The 20445-nt window shown below is 41.0% G+C and overlaps 1 protein-coding gene across 5 annotated transcripts in view; it reads left to right on the top strand.

Annotated features, from left to right (window-relative positions):
• The window catches only part of dachb (dachshund b), a 133596-nt gene that overhangs the window by 10747 nt on the left and 102404 nt on the right, over positions 1 to 20445 (top strand). For 3 of the 5 annotated variants that reach the window (XM_042400662.1, XM_042400661.1, XM_042400658.1), the window contains exon 3: positions 6958 to 9174. In XM_042400662.1, the coding sequence (XP_042256596.1) occupies positions 8498 to 9174 (677 nt within the window). In that variant the 5' untranslated portion in view covers positions 6958 to 8497. The remainder of the gene's footprint in view (positions 1 to 6957; positions 9175 to 20445) is intronic. The other 2 variants (XM_042400659.1, XM_042400660.1) reach the window with 1 other exon arrangement.

The following is a 20445-nucleotide window of genomic DNA, read 5'->3' as shown; positions in this document are numbered from 1 at the left end:
TGACGACCCTGCAACTGACCTAACGGCACCGATGGAGGTGCGACAGACTGAAATGCTGAAGCAGGAAGTAACACCTCACCTGTACAATGACCTGATGATCCCTAAACTTTTCATTGAATGCCATCATCAGGTCAAAATTTAGATTTGTCCAATAATGCTTGCAAAACTAATGACATTGTGTTTACTGTAAGTTAGGAAATGTCAGCATGCTAACACACAATGCTAATTTGCATGCTAGCATTAGCATTTAGCTCAAATAGCCTCACAGAGCAGCTAGCATGGCTGTAGACTCTTAGTCTCGTTAGTTATATTTGGAGCAATACATTTTTAAACAATATTGTTTAGACACTATCTATCGTTGTTAGATTTGGTACAAATATAGCAGAACAATAGCTTAATAGCAGATGGAAAACAGTGCAGTTATCTGGAAATAATGTACACTCTGGTGATGATATACTGAACTGATCATCTCATAAATGTGATCTTTCTCATGATATTTCACCGTAAGGAACAAAATTATTAAATCACAAATTACATTACTATCGATAAAACTATTTTCCACCTCATGTGAGCATTAAACAAGAGTATTGAGTATTTGGTGTGTCTATTGAGTTGTAATTAAGCTGATGATTGTTAAAAAAAAAAAAAAGAAAAAGAAAGAAAAGCTCCTTGTGTGGAAACGAAGCGGCGCCGTCACTCCGTCCAGCCTCGAGACGCTCGATCTGCAGTTTGACACTTAGTAATTGTGTTATTGAATTAGATTATTAAAGAACACAACTTGCGCCGCCGTCGTCAACATCATCGCTGGAGGTAGCGAGGATGATGGGAAAAGACACACAGACACACACACACACACACACACGTCATTTCAGAATTACTGTATATCATCACAAACACAAACTTGCTTACATGCACGCAATGTCATCTGCTGCCCGCACACACACACACACACACACACACACACACACACACACACACACACACACACAGTAATGAAAGCTGGGGGCTATTGAGTGTGAGATGGATGGTTTGACTTTAAGCTTGTATAAATAAAAGCTAAATAAATCCTGATGGCCTCTAGTGATGGCTCAGATACAGCAGCAGTGTGTGTGTGTGTGTGTGTGTGTGTGTGTGTGTGTGACACAAGAGTTTGAAAAGACACACACACACTCACACAGCCTGCGGCTCTTTCTCATTCATGTTTTTGTCCCAAAGTGGATAAAAAAAAAAAAGAAAATTATAAAAAGCCTGCAGACCAATGTCACCTAACACTTGAGTCTAAAATATTCTCCCTCTCTCTTGCTCTCTTTTCTCTATTTTTTAGTAGTTTTTCTTCTTTTTATTCCCTCTATTTTTATTTTCTTTCTATTGTTTTTCTTCCCTTTTTCAATCATTTTCTTTCTCTATTTCCCTTTCCTTATCTTTCTATTTCCCCTTTCTTTCCTCCGTACGTCCCATGAACGTGAGTGTTTTGCAGCCACAAATCGCGGCCTTTCACCGAGCGGCAGTTACCTCGGGCTTGAGAGTGACGCCAGTGTGGAAGTTAAAGTGCGATGCCGACGACGGCCGCTAGATGCTCCGACCGACTCCCGTTCACAAAGCGTCAACTTCTCTCTAGAAAGTCAATCATTTTGTTTCCACCAGTCATTATGGTCTCACTTGCTAAATTTAAGCCCTCTAATAAGCGTGCTGGTGGTCATTTTGAAAAATAATTGCTCCGTTAAAGACTTGTAGTAACTTTGATGTCTGCCGTGTGGGCGTTGATTGACAGCTGCGATTGACGGTTGGCTCACCTGCTGCTCTCTCCAGGTGTTCCCATTAAGCTAGCGTTCGCTTTAGGTATCGGCGGATGTTTCCAGAGCGTTAAAGGCAACAATGTGCACCCCTTATTTGGAAGTTTTTAAATAAATTACCAATGCTGCTGTTTTCCTGGTGTGGACAGTCTCAGCAGATATATATATATAGTAGAAACGATGGATATTTGTCTTCTGCTTTTTATGCTCTTGGGTTTCTAAAGCATCAGTAAAAAAATCTCAAAAATCCAAAGTTTTTTACTTGAGGAGCCTTTTTTTTTTTTCTCCCTCACTGTTTGTGAGACAAGGAGGCTGAAACATTCACAAAGACTTATGATAACAATCATTATAATGGAGCTTTAGTTCCCAATGTAGAAGATTATCAGCTGACTTGATAGAAATCACTTGTAATCAAAAACAGGATGAAGTGATTGGCTAAAATGGAGAAAATCACTCGCTGAACCACGGCCAGCCACAGCAGAAAACCTTCATTTATTCTGTCATTATGAGAAATGTGATTTAGTTTTAGCTTCACCGACTAAAAGTAAGCTAAGAGAAACATGTTTCTTAATCCACAATAAACCCAATCACTCTATTTATACATCATTGTCAAACTTTACTGTTACCTCCTTTAGTTCAGTCAGAGTCCAGGTAACTTTCCTCAAACATACATCATTGTCAAGTGACACTGTACATCCTACAGCCACCCTGGGAGTTTCTCTTCATTGATAAATGACATTATTTCCCCTCCCTGCTGTCGCTTATGTGGTTTTCAGGAGGAAAGAGTGATAAACAGAGATAACAGTGGGAGAGGAACACCATGCTGGATGTTTGAACGGTGAAAGCAAAAACAAAGATTTCAACATTACGTCGTGTAATTTCCATGAAAACACTGAATTGCTCCAATAAAGCACCTCATCACTGAATTCTTCAATATGATGACTAAGCAACAAGCAAGCTACTGATATCCGTGTGAACGTTTCTCTCCGCCAGTATGACGCTGTTGCTTTTTCCCCGTTAGCTAAATGAAATGCTAAAATGCTAAATGCTGGTTAGTCCTCTTATTTACTTATTGACTGTTAAAAGTGAACCATAACTCTTTGGATACTCTGCAGTCAGTATGATCCAACTTTACACAAAACAGATCAAATGAAATGATGACAAATATGCTAGCTAGTCATGTCTAGCTCTTGACTGTTAAAAGAAAACAATGCTGCTTTTAAAGAAGCTTTGGACACTTCACAGTCTTGTTTTTGGTTGTAGCGCTATCATGCTAACCTTATCGAGGACGCCTGTCCAAATGATAACAAGAAGAGAGAAAAACACTTGCTACGCTTTAACCTGAATGCTAACGTCAGCATGCTAACATTTCCTAACTTGCAGCTAACGAAATGTCCTTGTTCCTGCTCCTCTCCGCTGATGATGATGACACGATACGTATTGGTTCACTTGGAACCAAGTGAGCCTGTTAAGACCTCTATCACTAGCTAGGTTTCCATCCAAAACATCGCAAAATTTTAACCATATTTTTAGAAAATCAGCAAAAAAAATTCAAAAACAGCTGTGGTGCTATTTTTCCAGTTGGTGCCATTGAACCATTTCAGAAGAAGCAGGTGCAACAAGATGATGTCACTAAAACAGCAGCAGTCAAACCTCAAACTGTGAAAAATAACATGAAAACATGATGGAAATATAACATTTATGTTAGTTTAATGTATTTCTTCAGTGGAACGGAAACATGCTTCACGTACGTCATAATTTATTTGCCAAATCTGTTTCCAATGCAGTTTGTCACATTTTGCTTTTATCAATGCACCAACTTTTCCACTTCACCAAAGCACAAACACTAATTTGTGATACTTTGAGGTATTTTTTTTCACATTTTCTGCGTTTCCACTCAGATTCTTTGATGCGCAAATTCAAATAAAAACAGCTGGATGGAAATTCACTTATTGTTCACAAACACAATCATAATCTCCTCTACAAGTGCTAAGACAACTTTTTTTTTTTTTTTTTTTTTTTTTTTTTTACAAATGGGTACAAATCAATCAATCATGGGTGTAGATTTAGGTTTGGACATGTTGCTGGATTGTCCCAATCAATACTTTTATCTCAAACAATCTAACTCCATGTAATATTAACCAGATCTCTGCAGAGTTGCCAGGTTTCTGTGTTTTCTGCAAAAAAAAACAACTATTATCACTTTTATGCTATTATATATAATATATTGTTATTATAATATAATATTGCTATTATGAGAAAGAGTGAAAGAGCAGGATGTGGAGGATACTCGACCTGATGATCTGGCAACCCTCAACTTCAAGCTGTACACATTGTTGCCTAGCAGCAGCAGTAGTGGTGGTGTTCAAGCATTAGGTGGTATTCGCTAATTTGTGATTGTTGTTCAGACCTGCTGTTTTAATTAAACAACTTTATTACTGTTGGTAAAATTCCTCCCAAAAGCAAATTAAAACATCTGGTCCTTTTTTTTTTTTTAAAAGAAGAACCAAAGTGTCAGTAACAGTTGAGTTTAGTTAATAAGATGTTCTGTAATCAATACAAACATTAAACTTTGAAATGAGTGAGAGAAATATTAACTATTTAATGCCATCTCTCCCCTTTTACATGCATGTGTCATCAAGACATGAACATTACTTATAAGCTAAATTAGCTGCAGCTCGTCCAACTGATTTGTTTGTGACTGTACATATTAATTAATTTAGGTCTCAGATGTATAGTTAAGTAGTCTATAAATAGAACAAAATGTAGAAATCAGAGAAAAAATCATGACACAAGTCCGGTTTCAGGCAAGTCAGGAAATGCAGATTCAGTACAGTAACATTTTGCAGACTCAGGCTCTTTGTGTGTGTGTGTGTGTGTGTGTGTGTGTGTGCAGACGTGTGTCTTATGAAAGAGAAAAAGCGAGCGATAGTGAACGAGCGCACGTACACAATTATTTTTGGCAGTCTGACAAAAAAATGTCCCGAGGAAAGTTAAACCTCGTGCCCCTCGCAATCAATAATTATCTTTTAGTCCATGAAGGATGATGGAAAAGCAACCTAAAGACTGCGCTGAAACAAAGCAACGTGATTAAGTATTAATACATTTGAAATAGAATTAACTTAAGTGTTAGGAAATTGCTGAGTTTTTAGTTTTGAGTCACTTTCTGAACCATTATTTTTCTCTCACATTAAAAGTTTTGCAGCAGCTTCAACAGCGTCTCTTTGATAAACCTTCAAACTGTTTTTAACTTATTTTAAAAGCACAATATCCATAAAAACTAACATTTCTGGAGGAATATCGTCGCGTGAAACTAAGTCTCATCATGCTGGTAAGTTTCTGTCCGTCTTTTTACCCCCCGGAGAGAAAAACTGTACCGACATGTGGCAGGTTGAGTTATTTAATGGGTTGAAAAAAAAAAAAAAGCAAAATGGCCTTTTGTGTAGAACATCGGACTCTTCCTCTCGGGGGGATTCTGCAGACAAGTTTTTCCACTTCTGTCCTCTCTCCCTCTCTTGTCACCTCTTCCTCCCTCTTTTTTTTTACCCCCCCCCCCCCCCATCTCTCTCTCTCTCTCTGTTTGCTCCTCTTCCTCTTTTTCTCGCTCTCTCATCCCAAAGTCCAACTCCCAAGTTCATATCGGTCATTATAACCCCGCTGAGAGATATTCACCTCCACTAAGACCTCATCTCTCTCTGTCTCCCTCTTCGTCTTTCTCTCCGAGTCCGGCATCAGTTTGATCATTATTAGCCCTGAGAGACAAATTATTGCCCTCATGTCTCTGTGACTCTCCTCCCTCCATCTCTTTATCCTTTTCTACTCTTTCTTACTTTGTCTTACCTTTGCTTTTGCCACTTTCTCACCTTTTCATATCTCCTTGACCTCCTTTTTTTTCCCCCCTTCACCTGTCTCCTCTCCAGCAAGGAAAGATGCTCTTATCATTGAGTAGTAATGACACAAATAATAGACCAAGGCTGCAGCTAACAACTATTTTTATTTATCAATGAATCTGATGATTATTTTTTCATTTATTGTCTATAAAATATCAGAAATGGTCATGGTAACGTCTTCAAATGTCTTGTTCTACCTTCTTAATCCAAAGATGTTCAGTTAACTGTCATTTATGACACAGAAAAGCCTCAAATTCTCACAGTTGAGAGGCTAAAATGACTAAAACAACCAATATCATAACAGTAGCAGATACATTTTCTATTGCTCGATTAATCCTTGCTGCTCTTTAACAGACACAGCAGTTTGTTCTCGTTTTAGTAAGCCTGGGACCAACTTTTGCTGCCTTTAAAGGGGACGAATCATGCACATTTAAAGGTCTATATTTATATTCTGGGGCTGTATGGGAATGTTCTTTGCATTGTTTACTGCTAAAAAAAAACTATTTATTTATCTTAAACTGGCTCTTTAATCTCACTCGGTTCAGTCTCTGTCTCAAACAGGCCGTTTTAGCTCCTGTTTTTTTCAAGGACCCCGAAATATGCAACTACAACACATAGCAACAACCTTAGCAACCAATCACGTGACTATCTGACGTTGGAAAAGTAGAAAAAGATGTTGCAAATGAAGCGTTCAGAGCAGCTTTTGAGCTGCAGGAAGCATTTCTACAGACTTTAATCTCAAGTTTTGGAACTTGTTTATCATGTTTAACATCGATATCCGACATCATAACAGCATAAAAGTAACAGAAAATCACAAAAGCATCATCCGTCCGCCTTAATAAATGTGTGGATTATAGATTCTACATACAAAAGTGGTAACTTTATGGAGTAATTACCTATTCTACAAAGTCGTTTTATTACAAAATTCCCTCTTTTTGTGACCAATGAACATCCTTCCACTGCAGCTCAACAGGGAAGTTTTATACTAAAAAACATAATAATTTTGGAAGATATCAACTTTTTGGATGAACAAAAACCTCAAGTACCACCCACTAGTTGCACCTTTCTAGTTAATGGACCAAATATGGCGTCACCCATGTCCCTTCTTGGTCAACGATTGGCCTGAAACCACATGACCATACATCCAAACCATCTCTGTAGACGCCCCATTGGCTGATATGTGTCTGGATGTATATGATTGGTTGTCAATGGTGTTTGTAATGTGTTTTATGACGACCCTGATGAAGTTGTTCTTCATGTTCTCATCTCTCTAGACTTATTTCCCATCTCCGTGCACCCTCACTCTGCATCTGGAAGATATCAACTTGCCTCATTTCAGATAAACTTTTAAATATTTCTTCTTAAAACGAGGACTGTAGATTTTGTCCCGCATCACTTGCATTGTATTAATGTCCAGTATGAAGAGGAGGAATGATGACAGTAAGCAAACCGGTTTTATTGTAAATATGGGCACCTGACCGTTGTTTTACAACAGACTTGAAAAACTGTGAACTTGTCCTTTAATATTACCAGAAAAACCGAGAATTTGTACCTTTATATGAAGCAGAAGTGAATTAGACACGACTGTGAAGAAGCTCTACGACACTAAACTTGAATGTTAAACTCAGTCAACTTTCTCTTTCACTCATTCATTCAGTCAGTCAGTCAGTCAGTCAGGGTTTCCCTGTGTAATGAGATTACATGGGATTATAAAACCTCATCTGTTTGTAATCCACACCACTCAATCCCATTTCACTGCTCACACACACACACACACACACACACACACACACACACACACACACACTAGTAATTAATTCTCTCTGGTGCTACACAATGATCTCTCCTCTTATTCTTTTCCCATTTAATCCCTTTCTTCTTCTTCTTCTTCTTTTGTCATATAAATTATCTCCTCGTGTCATTTCCTCGTTTCCATCCTTCCTCACTTCCTTCCCTCTCTTTCTTTCTTTCCTCCCTCCCATCTAATCCCTCCTTTCCTCACTTCTTCTTCTTCTTTTTTTTTTTTTTTTTTAAATGACCACTTGTTCACTGATCAGCGGTCAGTGTGTGAAGAACATGCGTCCCTCTCGCCACCAGAGCTCGCATGTGAGCCATTACTGGACACACACACACACACGGATACACACACACACACATGCGCGCGTGCACGGGGCAAGGGGTTGCAGAGCCCCCCTTCCCCCCTCAAAAAAAAGAAAAAAGTGAGGATGAAGGAAAATAAAAACTTCCCATTTAAGCGAATCAAGCAGCTCGTGAGAAAGTTTATGAAACAGCAAAACGAAAGATCTGACCGATACCCTTCGCACACACAAACACACTCACACACATCAATGGGGTGTAATAAAGTCCTCCCACTCTCTCTCCACCAATCACATGCTCAGTCCTGCTGAGAGTCTTCAGTGATTGGCTCAGTCGGCTGTCGGTCATGTATGGAAGGAGGCGGGTCCCGGACGGGGGGCTGACCTGGAGTCCGATCCAGTAGCTTTTACGCACAGACCGGACAGTCCGCTTTCCACGCACGGAAAACAAGAGTGAGAGCCTAATCTGGATAGAGAGAAGAAGAAGAAGAGGAGGAAAGAGAAGAAACAGAAAGAGAATTTGGAAAAAGTCAGAGGGAGGAAAAAAAAAAAAAAAGGAGAAAAGAGGCACAAGTGTTTTTCCCAGTTGGAAAGAGATTGAGGAAAGTGTGTGTGTGAGTGTGTGTGAACGGGAGAGACAGAAGGAGAGAGTGTGTGTGCGCCTTCACCACTCTCCACTTCTTCCAGCACCACCACCACCACTACCACTACCACCTCCATGTCACTCCCCGGCTCTCCTCCGCTCCTCTCGCCGGGCTCGGGCGCCCCTACTCCGGCCGCGCTCTACCGCTCCGCACCGGACGCGCTCCTCACCTCCGTCGCCTCCACCGGCACCTCCAGCCCGGCGCACACCAACTCCAACTCCCACTCTCACTCACACTCCTTGTCTCCGTCTCCGCGGCTCACCAGCAGCATGCTCAGCGCGTTCCTACCCGGACCAGGAGGCGCGCTGGCCGGCTTGGGCAACGGCGGCGCCGCCCCGCTGGTGTCCGGAGGCGGTGCCGCTTTGGGTCCGCTCGGCGGGCTCGGCTCGCTGAGCACAGCCGGCCTGACCCCCGGTTCTCCCGGCTTGGCGCAGACCTCCTCCAGTCCCGGTCTTTGCAGCGAGTGCAAGCTGGTGGAGGTGCACGGCGTGAAGGTGGCCAGTTTCAGCGTGGACGGCCAGGAGCTGATCTGCCTGCCGCAGGTGTTCGACCTCTTCCTGAAGCACCTGGTGGGAGGGCTGCACACAGTCTACACCAAGCTGAAGAGGCTGGACATCTCGCCGGTGGTGTGCACCGTGGAGCAGGTGCGCGTCCTGCGGGGGCTCGGCGCCATCCAGCCCGGCGTGAACCGCTGCAAGCTCATCTCCAGGAAGGACTTCGAGACGCTGTACCAGGACTGCACCAGCGCCAGGTCGGTGAATGTTTTAATCACTTTTCTTATTTAAGATGTTCCCCCCCCCCCCCTTAAAAGTCTCCACAACTATCGTGGAACAGGACGGCGTCGATTGAGTAGATTTCTCAAGAACTTCTCGGTGTGTTTGTGAGGATAAAAGTGACTTTACACACACATTTCTATAATATTAAAGGCTTCATTTCCATCAATGTTTCTATAGTTTTAAGCAGATATTTAAAGTGAATCAGTGGCTCCAACTTTAATGATCTTTAAATGCTGTTCAGGTGTGTTTGAGACACTCAATAACAACTTATACTATCTGTTTCTGCTCCTGTAATAGTTTCAGAGGCAATATGTCTGATTTAAGTCACATTTTCTGTCATTTAACAGCAGATACTTACAGTATGACTGTGATGATGAAGAGACATTAATAATCATTGATCATTTAATGACTTTTCTAATATATTTTGATCTCAATTGAGCCCTATAATGAGTCTCAGTTTACCCAAACAGCCCTATAATATACTCTTTTAATAGGATTTCAACATGGGCTCATTAGGTCATGTTAACAGTATAATAATCTGATAATATTTCTCCTGGGAGTTGAATTCTGGCAACATTTGTGTACTATTTTAATAGTGTTCCTATTATTAAGTTAGAGGTAGTTAATCTCTGCTTGCATCACTATGATATTGCTGTAATATTTCCTTTAGAAAATGACAGTTTTGTGGTGATATTTGTATGAAATCCATGCAAACATTTATTATAAGCTCACTGACTTTATTTTTCTTGATTTTTTTCCTGTTTTGTTATCAGTCTTTATTTCACTTATATTGTCTGAAGTCGACTGCGGAGGCTTGATGTGTGTTTGTGCTGCTAAATGAATATTAGTTTGGTGTTTTTGGCAAAATAATAAAGAAAAAAACAAAACAAAAAACCACGACACTGACGGCAAACAAACACAAAGCAAACAACCTGCAGCTTTTGTTCTGTTGACTTTAGTGATGGAAAAGCTTCTCATACACATAATCCATTACTTTATGTCTCACCAGCCAGCCTGCGAGTGTGTGTGTGTGTGTGTGTGTGTGTGTGTGTGTGTGTGTGTGTGTGTGTGTGTGTGTGTGTGTGTGTGTGTGTGTGTGCAGACCTGCTGTACGTCTACCTGTCACCTGCTCGTTCACCGTTTTTCCGTTTAACCTTTTTTTTTTTTTAAATAAAAACACCAAAGCGACGTCCCCGTGAGTCTCCGTTTTGAAAAGAAAGGCGAAACACATCTGTAAATATGTCATTATTTTATAAATCTTTAACGTTAAAAAGACAAAACCGACCTGAGACGAGAGCTGACATCATCTTATCTGAACAGGAAAACTCTCAAACTTTCAGTCACAGCTTCGTTTCAGGCTTCACTTCTACATGAAAACTCGCTTTTTTTGTTGTGTGTGCAAAAACACATTTCCTGAGACAGTTTAGAATTTAAAAAAAAAGTCTCTAATTTCCTTTAAATGTTGCAGATTTCTGTTTCTTTTTCACAGATGTCAAAGTGCTTAAATGCAAAAAAGTGTGTTTTACGTGCACCAGAGGGAGATTGAAGCAAAGTATTATTTAACAGAAGGATTTTCTTTACTTGTTTTGTGTTTTTTTTTGCGTAAAACGAGCGTTTTTGAAAAGCGCAGAGGTCTCGTTTCTTCGTGGGAAAAGTCTTTGCATTCGTCATAACTCTCAAACAAACCGATAACATCCTGACTGAGGTGAGAATAAAGCAAGCTGTGTCACAACAGACAGATAGAAACTCCCGACACCTTCGCATCCTTCGACGTCAGACCAGAGTGAATCTGTTTATATTTGCTCTGTTGTCCTGATGAGAAAACATCATTTAAGCTCTTTTTTTTTTTTTTTTTTTGTTGCATGAAATCTCTCTGATATCTTCCACCGTCACTGAATTCCTTTTCATTGAAGGCTTGTTTCCAGACGGAAAAAAAAGTCAAGGAAAGATCTGCTGATATTTAAAACATATAAAAGATAAGTTACTCCAAAACACAGAGGCATTGTTTCAAGATTTTAACATTTATTGATGGATCCTTTGGTCCTTTTTTGTGATTAAAAAAAACCTGAAACAGATGAGTCACTTCACATGATTAAACGCAGTAGTTTGACATATTTGTTGTAAAAACAACATCAACAAACCAGGGAGGAGGAGGAGGAGGAGGAGGAGGAAGAGGAGGAGGAGGTTTAGCTTCATGGAAGCGCTTGGACTTATTTCTGGAAACTCCTTGAAAGGTCCTGGAGTTTCACGTCAGGGCTGCAGTGTCTCTCTGAGGATGAAAGTGATAGTTTTTTAGGTGGCAGTTGTTCAGTGTCAGCTAATAATTAACAGTGTATTGTGTTGCCGTGGAGTCGCTGGATTGTCGGAGAGTGACCTCTGTGTGTGTGTGTGTGTGTGTGTGTGTTTTCGGTGACCACACACACACACACACACACACAGTCTACAGTTTATTAAGCGTGACATTTTCATTCCTGTCCCTGTTTTTCCGCCTCCTTCTCTTTTTCTGTTTCTGTATCACTTTCTCATTTTGTCTTTTGCTATTTTTGACTCTTTTTTTTTTTTTTATCACTTTCTCCCTCTAATCTCACCCTTCAGTCTCTCACCCCCTCCCTATCTCGGCACACACACACATCATCAATGGTGTATTTCTGTCTCTGGCTAATTGTCTCTCCTTCTTTATCTCCCTCCGTCTTTCACCTCTCTCTCTCTCTCTCTCTCCTCTGTCTCTTCGTCTCAATCACTCTGTGTGTGTGTGTGTGTCTTCTTGTCTTCTCCCTTTCTCACAAACACACACACACACACACATATATACACACAGCGGTACATGTCAGGGGTAATAATGAATCATGTGAATGCACATGGAACAACACGGCTGGAGAGCTATTGTTGTCGAACGCACAGCGAACACACACTCCCCCTCTCTCTCCAATCATATTGACATTCCTCTAATGCCTCTCTCTCTCACTCTTTACTAATGCTCGCTCTCTCTCTCTCTCTCTCTCTCTCATGATGTTAGTCTCTGGGAAAAGAAAGGAAAAATTAAAAGCTCCAAAAAAAAAAAAAGAAAGAGAAAGAAAGAAAACTCCCACTGGGATTCTGCATACTTCGTCTTCTCGGTAACCATGTGTGTGTTTGTGTTTCTGTGTGTGTGTGTGTGTGTGTGTGTGTGTGTAAAAGCAACGACCACTTACATCCACTTGTACCTCTGGCGCCGATTTTTGTCAATATTACAGCACATGTTTTTGTTTTTTTTTAATTTATAACCCTCTTGATGTTGTTTTCTACTTCGATATGTAAAAAAAAAAGGAGTGAAAAACTTCCCGTACGTCCGGCTAAAGTTGGAAAATTAAACAATTTGTTTATTTAAAAGGAGATGACATCAACTCTGTGTGTGCCGCAGGCTTTTTAAATGACCTTTTTAAAAGCGGACGAGTTCAGATCTCATCACACATCAGGACCCTCTAAAAGTTTATTCTGTGTGTTTCTGAGCATGAGATAAGAGGAATTTGTTGTTTTTTTGATTCAGCGTCTTTAAGATTCGTCAAATTGCTAACACAACTTTCTTATCTCGTGCAGAAATAAACAATAAGCCGATGACGTGGACTTTTACCTCACTTGTTTGTCCCCTTTGAGAAGAAATGCCTCCAACTTTTGCAGGAGTAAATAAACTTTTTTTTTATGCAACTCTGATGACATGTTTGATTAAAAAAAAAAAAAAAAGTTTTCGGGGTGTATTTACCGACCTTTTCCATCTGCGTTATCTCATGCTCTCATGTTGGAAGTTTTCCTCCCCGATTTGTTGGCTGTTCACTCCTTTTACTGCCTGCTGTCACAAAATATTCCTGATCTTTGTTTGCTCTGGAAGAACAGCACTCTTTTCTTTTCTTTTTTTTTTTTTTTTTTTTTTGTGGTGCACAGTCCCTTGAATTTCTCTCCAAATTTGACATTGTGCCTGCTGACGTATAAACTTATCAACAGACGCAGTGTTGATATTGGGCCGTTCTGCAAAAACCCTCTTTAAATCATTTCTAAAATACCTCGGTGTGTGTCTCATGTATTTTATTTAAAAGATAATTAACCCGGCAATGTTTAAAAAAACCCAGAAAGTCACTTTCCATCATCTTCAAAGACTCTTTTAACCATTTGGACGAGAATATAATCAGTTTGGTGAATGATAAGAGACTTTTTTAACCCTTTTCCCAAGCATGTGCCTCTGTTTTTGAATCAAAACAAAGATGGCAACCTCACCGGCTACCTTGATTGGAAACAACTGCCACTTGGGGAAACTGGTTAAAGATACTTTTTTCCAATGCAGCGGATGGAATATTTTTGCATCCAGATGATTAGAGATAGAGCTGAAACCATAAACCGTAAATTAATCTGCAACTTTTTTTGATAATCGACTCATCTGTTCAGTCGTTTTAAAGCAAAAACAGCCAAAAATTTGATGGTTCCAACTCCTTTAGATATGAGGATCTGCTGTTTTTCTTTAACATAAAGTACCAAGCAAATGTTTGGACACATTTTCTCATCCGGTGGAATGGGAAGTTTGTCCAAAATCTTCAGGTTTTGGATCGTTTGTCGAGCAAAACTAGCGTGAATGGCATTTTTTCCCCTACAATCCACAAAAATAATGTAATGCAGATTAATCACTAGTTGCAGATCTAGTTAAAAGAGGAACTGATGGTTACTTCAGTGACCGGGGCTAAGGTTAAGGTCTGATTATGATTGGGCTTCTTAAACACTCGGTTTGTTAAAGTTGAGGAACATCATGGTCAGAGATCCATGGGACACATGGGACAAAAAGTCTCTCTGGCTCGCTAAAGGTCACACTACTTCCTGCGTTTGTACTGAGTGTTGGCGTTATTGCAAATCGTGAGGTGCAGAATGTGAAATATGAACATGAACATCATTCTCTGGTTACTTAACTGGTGTTGACACACACACACACACACACACACACACACACACACACACACACACACACACAGAATTCACCTTTTTATAACACTGCTCTTCATGCTTATTTAATCATTTAATTAATACATGTCATACAGTAAGTTAAATATGGTGGAATGATCCTTTAATTGTATCCAGGGGGTTAAGAATGATTTATCGTTGCAAATCTGCTTCTTGTAAACACTCGCCTGTCCAAATACACACACACACACACACACACACACTATTAACTGTATTTGTGAATAATGCTCTAATATTAAGCGACTCCCACGCTCACAGTGGGTGGGATACCAGAAGAGAGAGGAGGAGGAGGAGGAGGAGGAGGAGAAGAGAAGAAAGGGAGGAGATAGCAGAGAAACAGGAGGGGAAAAAAAGAGGAAAGATGGAGGCAGAGGAGGAGAAACAGAAAGAGGAAGTGAAGATATGACATGAGACGAAGGAGAAGTGAGGAGAAACAGGATGAAAAGAAGGGAAATTCTGTATTTTATAGTATTTTCTTGAGGTTTCACATTATTTTTTGTTGATTTGTTTACAATAGTCAGAACCAGTCTTAACCTTTCTGTGGGTAAGATCTTTCCATTTTCATCCCCTTATTAATTTCTTCTTCTACATGTTTTATCTAGGCGGTCGTGTCAGTGTTTAAATCCTTTAAATCTCTTTTCTCGATTCACTTTCTCTCCTTTACTTCATCTTTTATCTGAGTTGTCGTTTTTCTTTTTTATTCCTTTTTATGTTATTTTACTGGGATTTATATTCTGGTCCAGTTCTCGTGGTGGTTGGTTTGTAGTCGGGAATGTGATGTGACCTTGATTTGACCCGACTACAAGGCTGCAGGTTTAAGCTAAACGGCTCCCGTAGCCAGGTGCGCTTCAGTTAGATCAACAATAGCGAGCAGCCAGCCGAGGAATGAACCGAGGTCCGACCCGGACCGGTGCGATGAATTACGTTGCATTTTTTTTTTATACTTGAGCAGGTTGGAGCTTCGAGCTGTGTGTTTACCTTCTCGCTCCCACCACAGACACGTCCGACCAGTAAGCAGAGTGAACGATCCCGTGTGGCTTCTAGTTGTTATATGTGTGAAAAGAAACTGAACCAAACACACTCTATCAACCCAAAGATGTTCAGTTTACTGTCATAGAAACCAGCAAATATTCACATTTAAGATTAAGGTGGACGAACTGATTCCACTTCCTGTCGTCTCCTCGTATAAACACGCTTCTCTTGAACGTACGTGTTAATTTCTCTGCGCCCGAATTAACAGGTTTGACTTATAAACTGTTATTTTTTTATCAAATGTCGAGCAGGAGAGAGAGTTGAGTGTGTTCTGCTTTCCTTGTCACCTCCTTGTTTTGTGTGTGTGTGTGTGTGTGTGAGTGTGAGAGAGAGAATCGATAGTGAGTGACAGGAGGGAGGGTTGCTGATGTCGGAGTGTTATTCTGGGCTGTCCTTATCACGACAGGCTGTTAGAGCCCACACACACACACACACACATACACTCATGCAGGAGGAAAAAAGCAAAACACACACACACACACACACACACACATACACGTACTGATGATGGAGGTCGTATTGTCTGCAACACGGGGGAGCAAAGTCGTTTTGGTTTGGTGAAGCATTGCGGCTACACACACATAAACACACACACACACACACAAACACACACAGCATGAACTCCTTTCATCAATTTAGTGTTTTTCATTCTTTTACATGGAGCATTAAGTTCTATTAATGGAGCACAGTGGTTTGTAAAACACACACTCAGTCAGTTGTTTTGCCTACTGGCTGAGGTATGTCTGTGTGTGTGTGTGTGTGTGTGTGTGTGTGTGTGAGTGTGAGAGAGAGAGAGTGTGTGTGTGTGCGACTGTCTAGCAAGCACAAACAGAGCTATCAGTTGTCACACTGGGTCGGGTTACATCTGTTTGTGTGTGTGTGTTGGTGTTCATATTCGCCTGCAAACGCCCCGTTTTCGTTATGTGTGTGTGCGTGTTGTTCATGTCATTTGTGTCTCGCTGATATTTGTGTGTATTGTTTCTGTTGCCGTGTGTTTTGCAGGTTTTCATGTGGTGTGTATGTGTGTGTGTCTGGTTTCAGCTTCGCTTTGTGCTGTTGGTTAATTGATAAAGGTTAAAGCGTTGGCCGGCGGGGAGCTGAGGTCACTGTGCTGCAGTGTCTCAGTGTGTGTGTGTGTGTGTGTGTTGGCTGCTCAGATGTGTTAACAACCAGACAGTGACCAATCAGACACTGTTTAAACACACTTTTTATTAGTCGTATTGATCGGTTTCTGAATCATGCTCTTAACATTTCTGGAAGTCCTCCTAATCCTGTATGTGTGAGCTCCATTGTTTGACGATTTCACGTTGGATTAATCTATTATGTAGCGCGCTGGTTCCCAACGTAGAGGTCGCCAAAGCTGAGAGAGCCTTCCCTGTCTGTTAAACTGGTGTAGCAAGACGGGTAAATAACGTCCTCCTGCACCACGCAAGTATGTGGTTAAAACAACCAGACGACCAGTATTTGATGATGTCACTTGGGATTAACCTATGAGGTCGCCAAAGCATCATGGGGGCCTTCTTGATTTTAAGGGATGTAAGAAAAGATGAAAATAAAGGTAAATAAACTAAACAAGACAAGAGCACGAGCCGTTTTCAGAGAGCCTTCCCTGTCTGTTAAACTGGTGTAGCAAGACGGATAAATAACGTCTTCCTGCACCACGCAAGTATGTGGTTAAAACAACCAGACGGCCACCAGATTCATCTTGTCATTCCTCTCAGCTTACTAGTCAAGAGATTGCGTCAGCCCTCTGGTCACCATCAAAACAAAGGCACACAACAAACTTGAGGCTGTTTGGAAGCCTAATAATTAGATATGATGGTGGTTTCTTAAGGGAAAAAGTCTGAAAACCACTGAGAATTACATTATTCACATTATTAAGGAGAAATAACTTAAAAGGAACATTGCTTTTCTTAACAGTATGTTGTGTCGTTTACACCATATATTTAGATAAGAAAGCAATCTGATATGTAGTGGTTTTGTTGTTTTTCTCAGCCTCTAGCGTTCCGCATTTCCCATGAGCCCACAGACCGTGACGGGTTAAACATTACGGCTCGACGGACGCTCCGAGATGCACCTCGGGACGAGAGTCGAGAGGTTGCAACCAGTTGAGACTGTCTAAAAAGTAAAAAAGAACCAACTGAGTGTTCACAAAGTGATCGTCGTCTAACTTTTTTTAAATTATGAAGGTTTCAGCTTCTCATAGCGACTTCTGTAGCGGAGCCAGTTTGTCCTACAATATGGAAAGTAAAAGATATAAGAAATGCTGAATCAGAGATTGCAATGAATGGATGACCTCACTTTATGTGTCAACTCTGATTCAGAAGCAGGAAATGAACCAGATTTTCACTGGAAATCAGACGTTTGCGACCAGCTGGGGTCGGCTGGTTTTCTTCCTCTCAAGGCACAGCAACATTCAGTTAAAGGTAAACAGGACGGCCTCTCACCTGTTTGAAGTCCGCCAGAGATATGGCGTCTCCTTCATTGTCCACCTCCAAAAACCTCCTCGGTCACCAGTCCATCGATCGCACGTTGCTTTCTCTTGATATATATACTTCTGTAATTCATGCAGTCCCTTCACTTCCTATCTGTCGCTACCTGACTGCTCACCTGGTCTCCAAACGTTGTTTTGTCTGCCTACCCGCCTCGTGGAAGACTCCGGTCATGCTTAATGAGTTCGGGGGCAGAGTGCACGCTGGTAGACGGGCAGGTCGGCCATCATTGCCTGCATGAAATGATTGGACAGACTTCTTACAGGCCTCCGACAGCAGCGGATGCCAGATTTTTTTCTTTTTTTATTGTCAGAGCGTTTGATTTATTGATTGCTGTCGAGATATAAAGGGAATTTCAACAAATATAACAAAGTAATGCTTTGCTAAAATAAATGGCTGACCCTAGCTGGAGCTCGTCCAGATGACGACTGTTTCCAAGGATGACTTCAGTTTAAAAAAATACATCGCTGACTAACGTTTACAGGATTTCTTTGACTAATAGGAACTGGAATGTTTATCAAATCAAATGACTAATAACAAGGAAGCTGCAACTGTTTTCTTGTTTACTCACTGAAGAGGAAGAAGGGTCATAAAAGCTTGATTTTATTTTGACTTATTGCCATTTCAAGCCTTGAAGTAAACACACTTACCAACATTCAGTATTTCTCTGTGTGCGTTAAATGTTTAGAGCTGCAACGATAAGTCGATGAATCGATTAGTCGCCAACTATTGAATAAATCGTTTAATATAATCATTTTTTTAAGAAAGGAAAGTCCAAATTCTCTGATTCCAGCTTCTCAAATGTGAATATTTTCTGGATTCTTTAGTCAATGACAGTAAACTGAACATCTTTGGGTTGTTGACTGTTGATCGGGACAAAACAAGACATTCGAGGACTTTATCTTGGACTCTGGGAAACAGTGAATGAGATTTTTCACCATTTTCTTACATTTAATGGACCAAACTAATCGATTAATTGATAATGGAAATAATTGTGAGAAAATTAAGCTTTTTGTACCATAAAATCTATTAAAGATTTTCATTTTTTGCATCAACATAGCACCTTATTATAAAAGTCTCTTTTTCTTGAACATTATATTGTATAATCGGATACTCAAATACTGTTATTATATAATAAAAACAGATATTTTTACTTGGTTTCTGCTTGTTTTAAGCTACAACTTGTGCTTCTTGTTGGTGTCATCGCAGATAAATTCCCCCACTCATATTCAGCAGAGTAATCTCCTCCAGCCTGTGCAGTTAAGGGGCAATAACGCACTCTGGAGGCCTCTGCAGAGTGTTATTTTTCAATAACAGCACAGCTCACGGTGGATGTTATTCCAAACATGTTTAATGTAACATGAGTCGTGTTATTTCCATTGCGAAACTGTATACAGTATCATCGCTGTTACGTTTTCTATCCAGCAACTTGGTGGCTGTGAGATTATGTGTGTGTGTGTGTGTGTGTGTGTCTCAGGGGTAGAGGAGGAGGTTTCATGCTTCACTTACCAACCAGTCAGCCAACCAGTCAGCCAGTCAGTCAGCCATCCAGGGCGAGAGACAGAGAGGGAAGATGCTCTCTCTCTCTCTCTCTCTCCGTCTCTCTGTTTTCTGGATAGAGGAGAGTGAAGGATCACACAGAGAGAGAGAGAGAGAGGTGAAGATCAAAGCAAGAAATATGACCCTCTGTCACCACGGAAAAGAACTGATCCGCTCCCTCTGTGTGTGTGTGTGTGTGTGTGTGTGTGTGTGTGTGTGGGTGTGGACTGAACAAAACAGCAAGAGGGGAGAGGCAGGTCAACGTGTGTGTGTGTGTGTCTTGGGAAATAGATAATGTTTCACAAAGGCTGTTTCAGTCTCCCAACTTCTGGCTCAACTGAAGAGAGAGAGAGAGAGAGAGAGAGAGACAATGACAGTGATGTAAAGAGAGAGAGAGAGAGAGCGAGAGAGAGAGGGATGAAATGTGATTTGAAAGACGGTGAGACACTGCGTCAACACTTTGCCGGCTAAATCTAAATGACGTGCATCAACACGAGCGTTTTCATAAAGATCTCCATCCTCACCGAGACACTCGGACAGCAGGAAAACAGCTAAATCTCTGCAACTGTGCAACATCTGGACGCCCGACTGGTTAAACCTCCGTTATGTCCGCTCCCGTCCTCTCTGTGATCACGTATACTGTGTTTTTAAAAGGGGGGACGTATGATGTTTTTTGTGATGTCAGATGTTAAACATGGTTCAAAGTTCCAAAAACATGAGGTTATGTAGAAATGCTGCCTGCAAGACAAAAGTCAGGGCTTCAACCTGCTCTGAACGCCTCGTTTGCAGCGTTCATGGATGTATAAAGAGAACTGGATACAGCGGCGTCGGAGGCGCATGAAGCCACGAAAGTTCAACTTCTAGGTATAAAATTACCTGGATCTTCCGGGATCATTGGGCCCGTAGAGCGAGCGAACTAGTGACTACTTCCTGTTTAGCCCTCCAGCTAAGTTGAATGGGGATAAAACAATACAAGAGTCATTTCGCGGGGGTTGAGATGCTCAAAAAAAAGTTATCACAATGTAAGTCAATGGGGAAAAAGTCTTTTTGGGCCCAATAGCGTCACATGACGTCATGTCAAATTAGCTTCACAGCCCGGCGCCGTTCCTGGGGGCTCGTCCATGGATGTATAAAGAGAACTGGATACAGCGTCGGAGGCGGGGCCCCGTTCATTCCTATGAAAGTTGCTCAGTGGCGCATGAA

The sequence above is a fragment of the Thunnus maccoyii genome, chromosome 22, assembly GCF_910596095.1.
Source record: "Thunnus maccoyii chromosome 22, fThuMac1.1, whole genome shotgun sequence".
Classification (NCBI taxonomy): Eukaryota; Metazoa; Chordata; class Actinopteri; order Scombriformes; family Scombridae; genus Thunnus; species Thunnus maccoyii.
The sequence above is the reverse complement of the archived record's forward strand: the minus strand, read 5'-3'. Positions and strand labels throughout refer to the sequence as shown.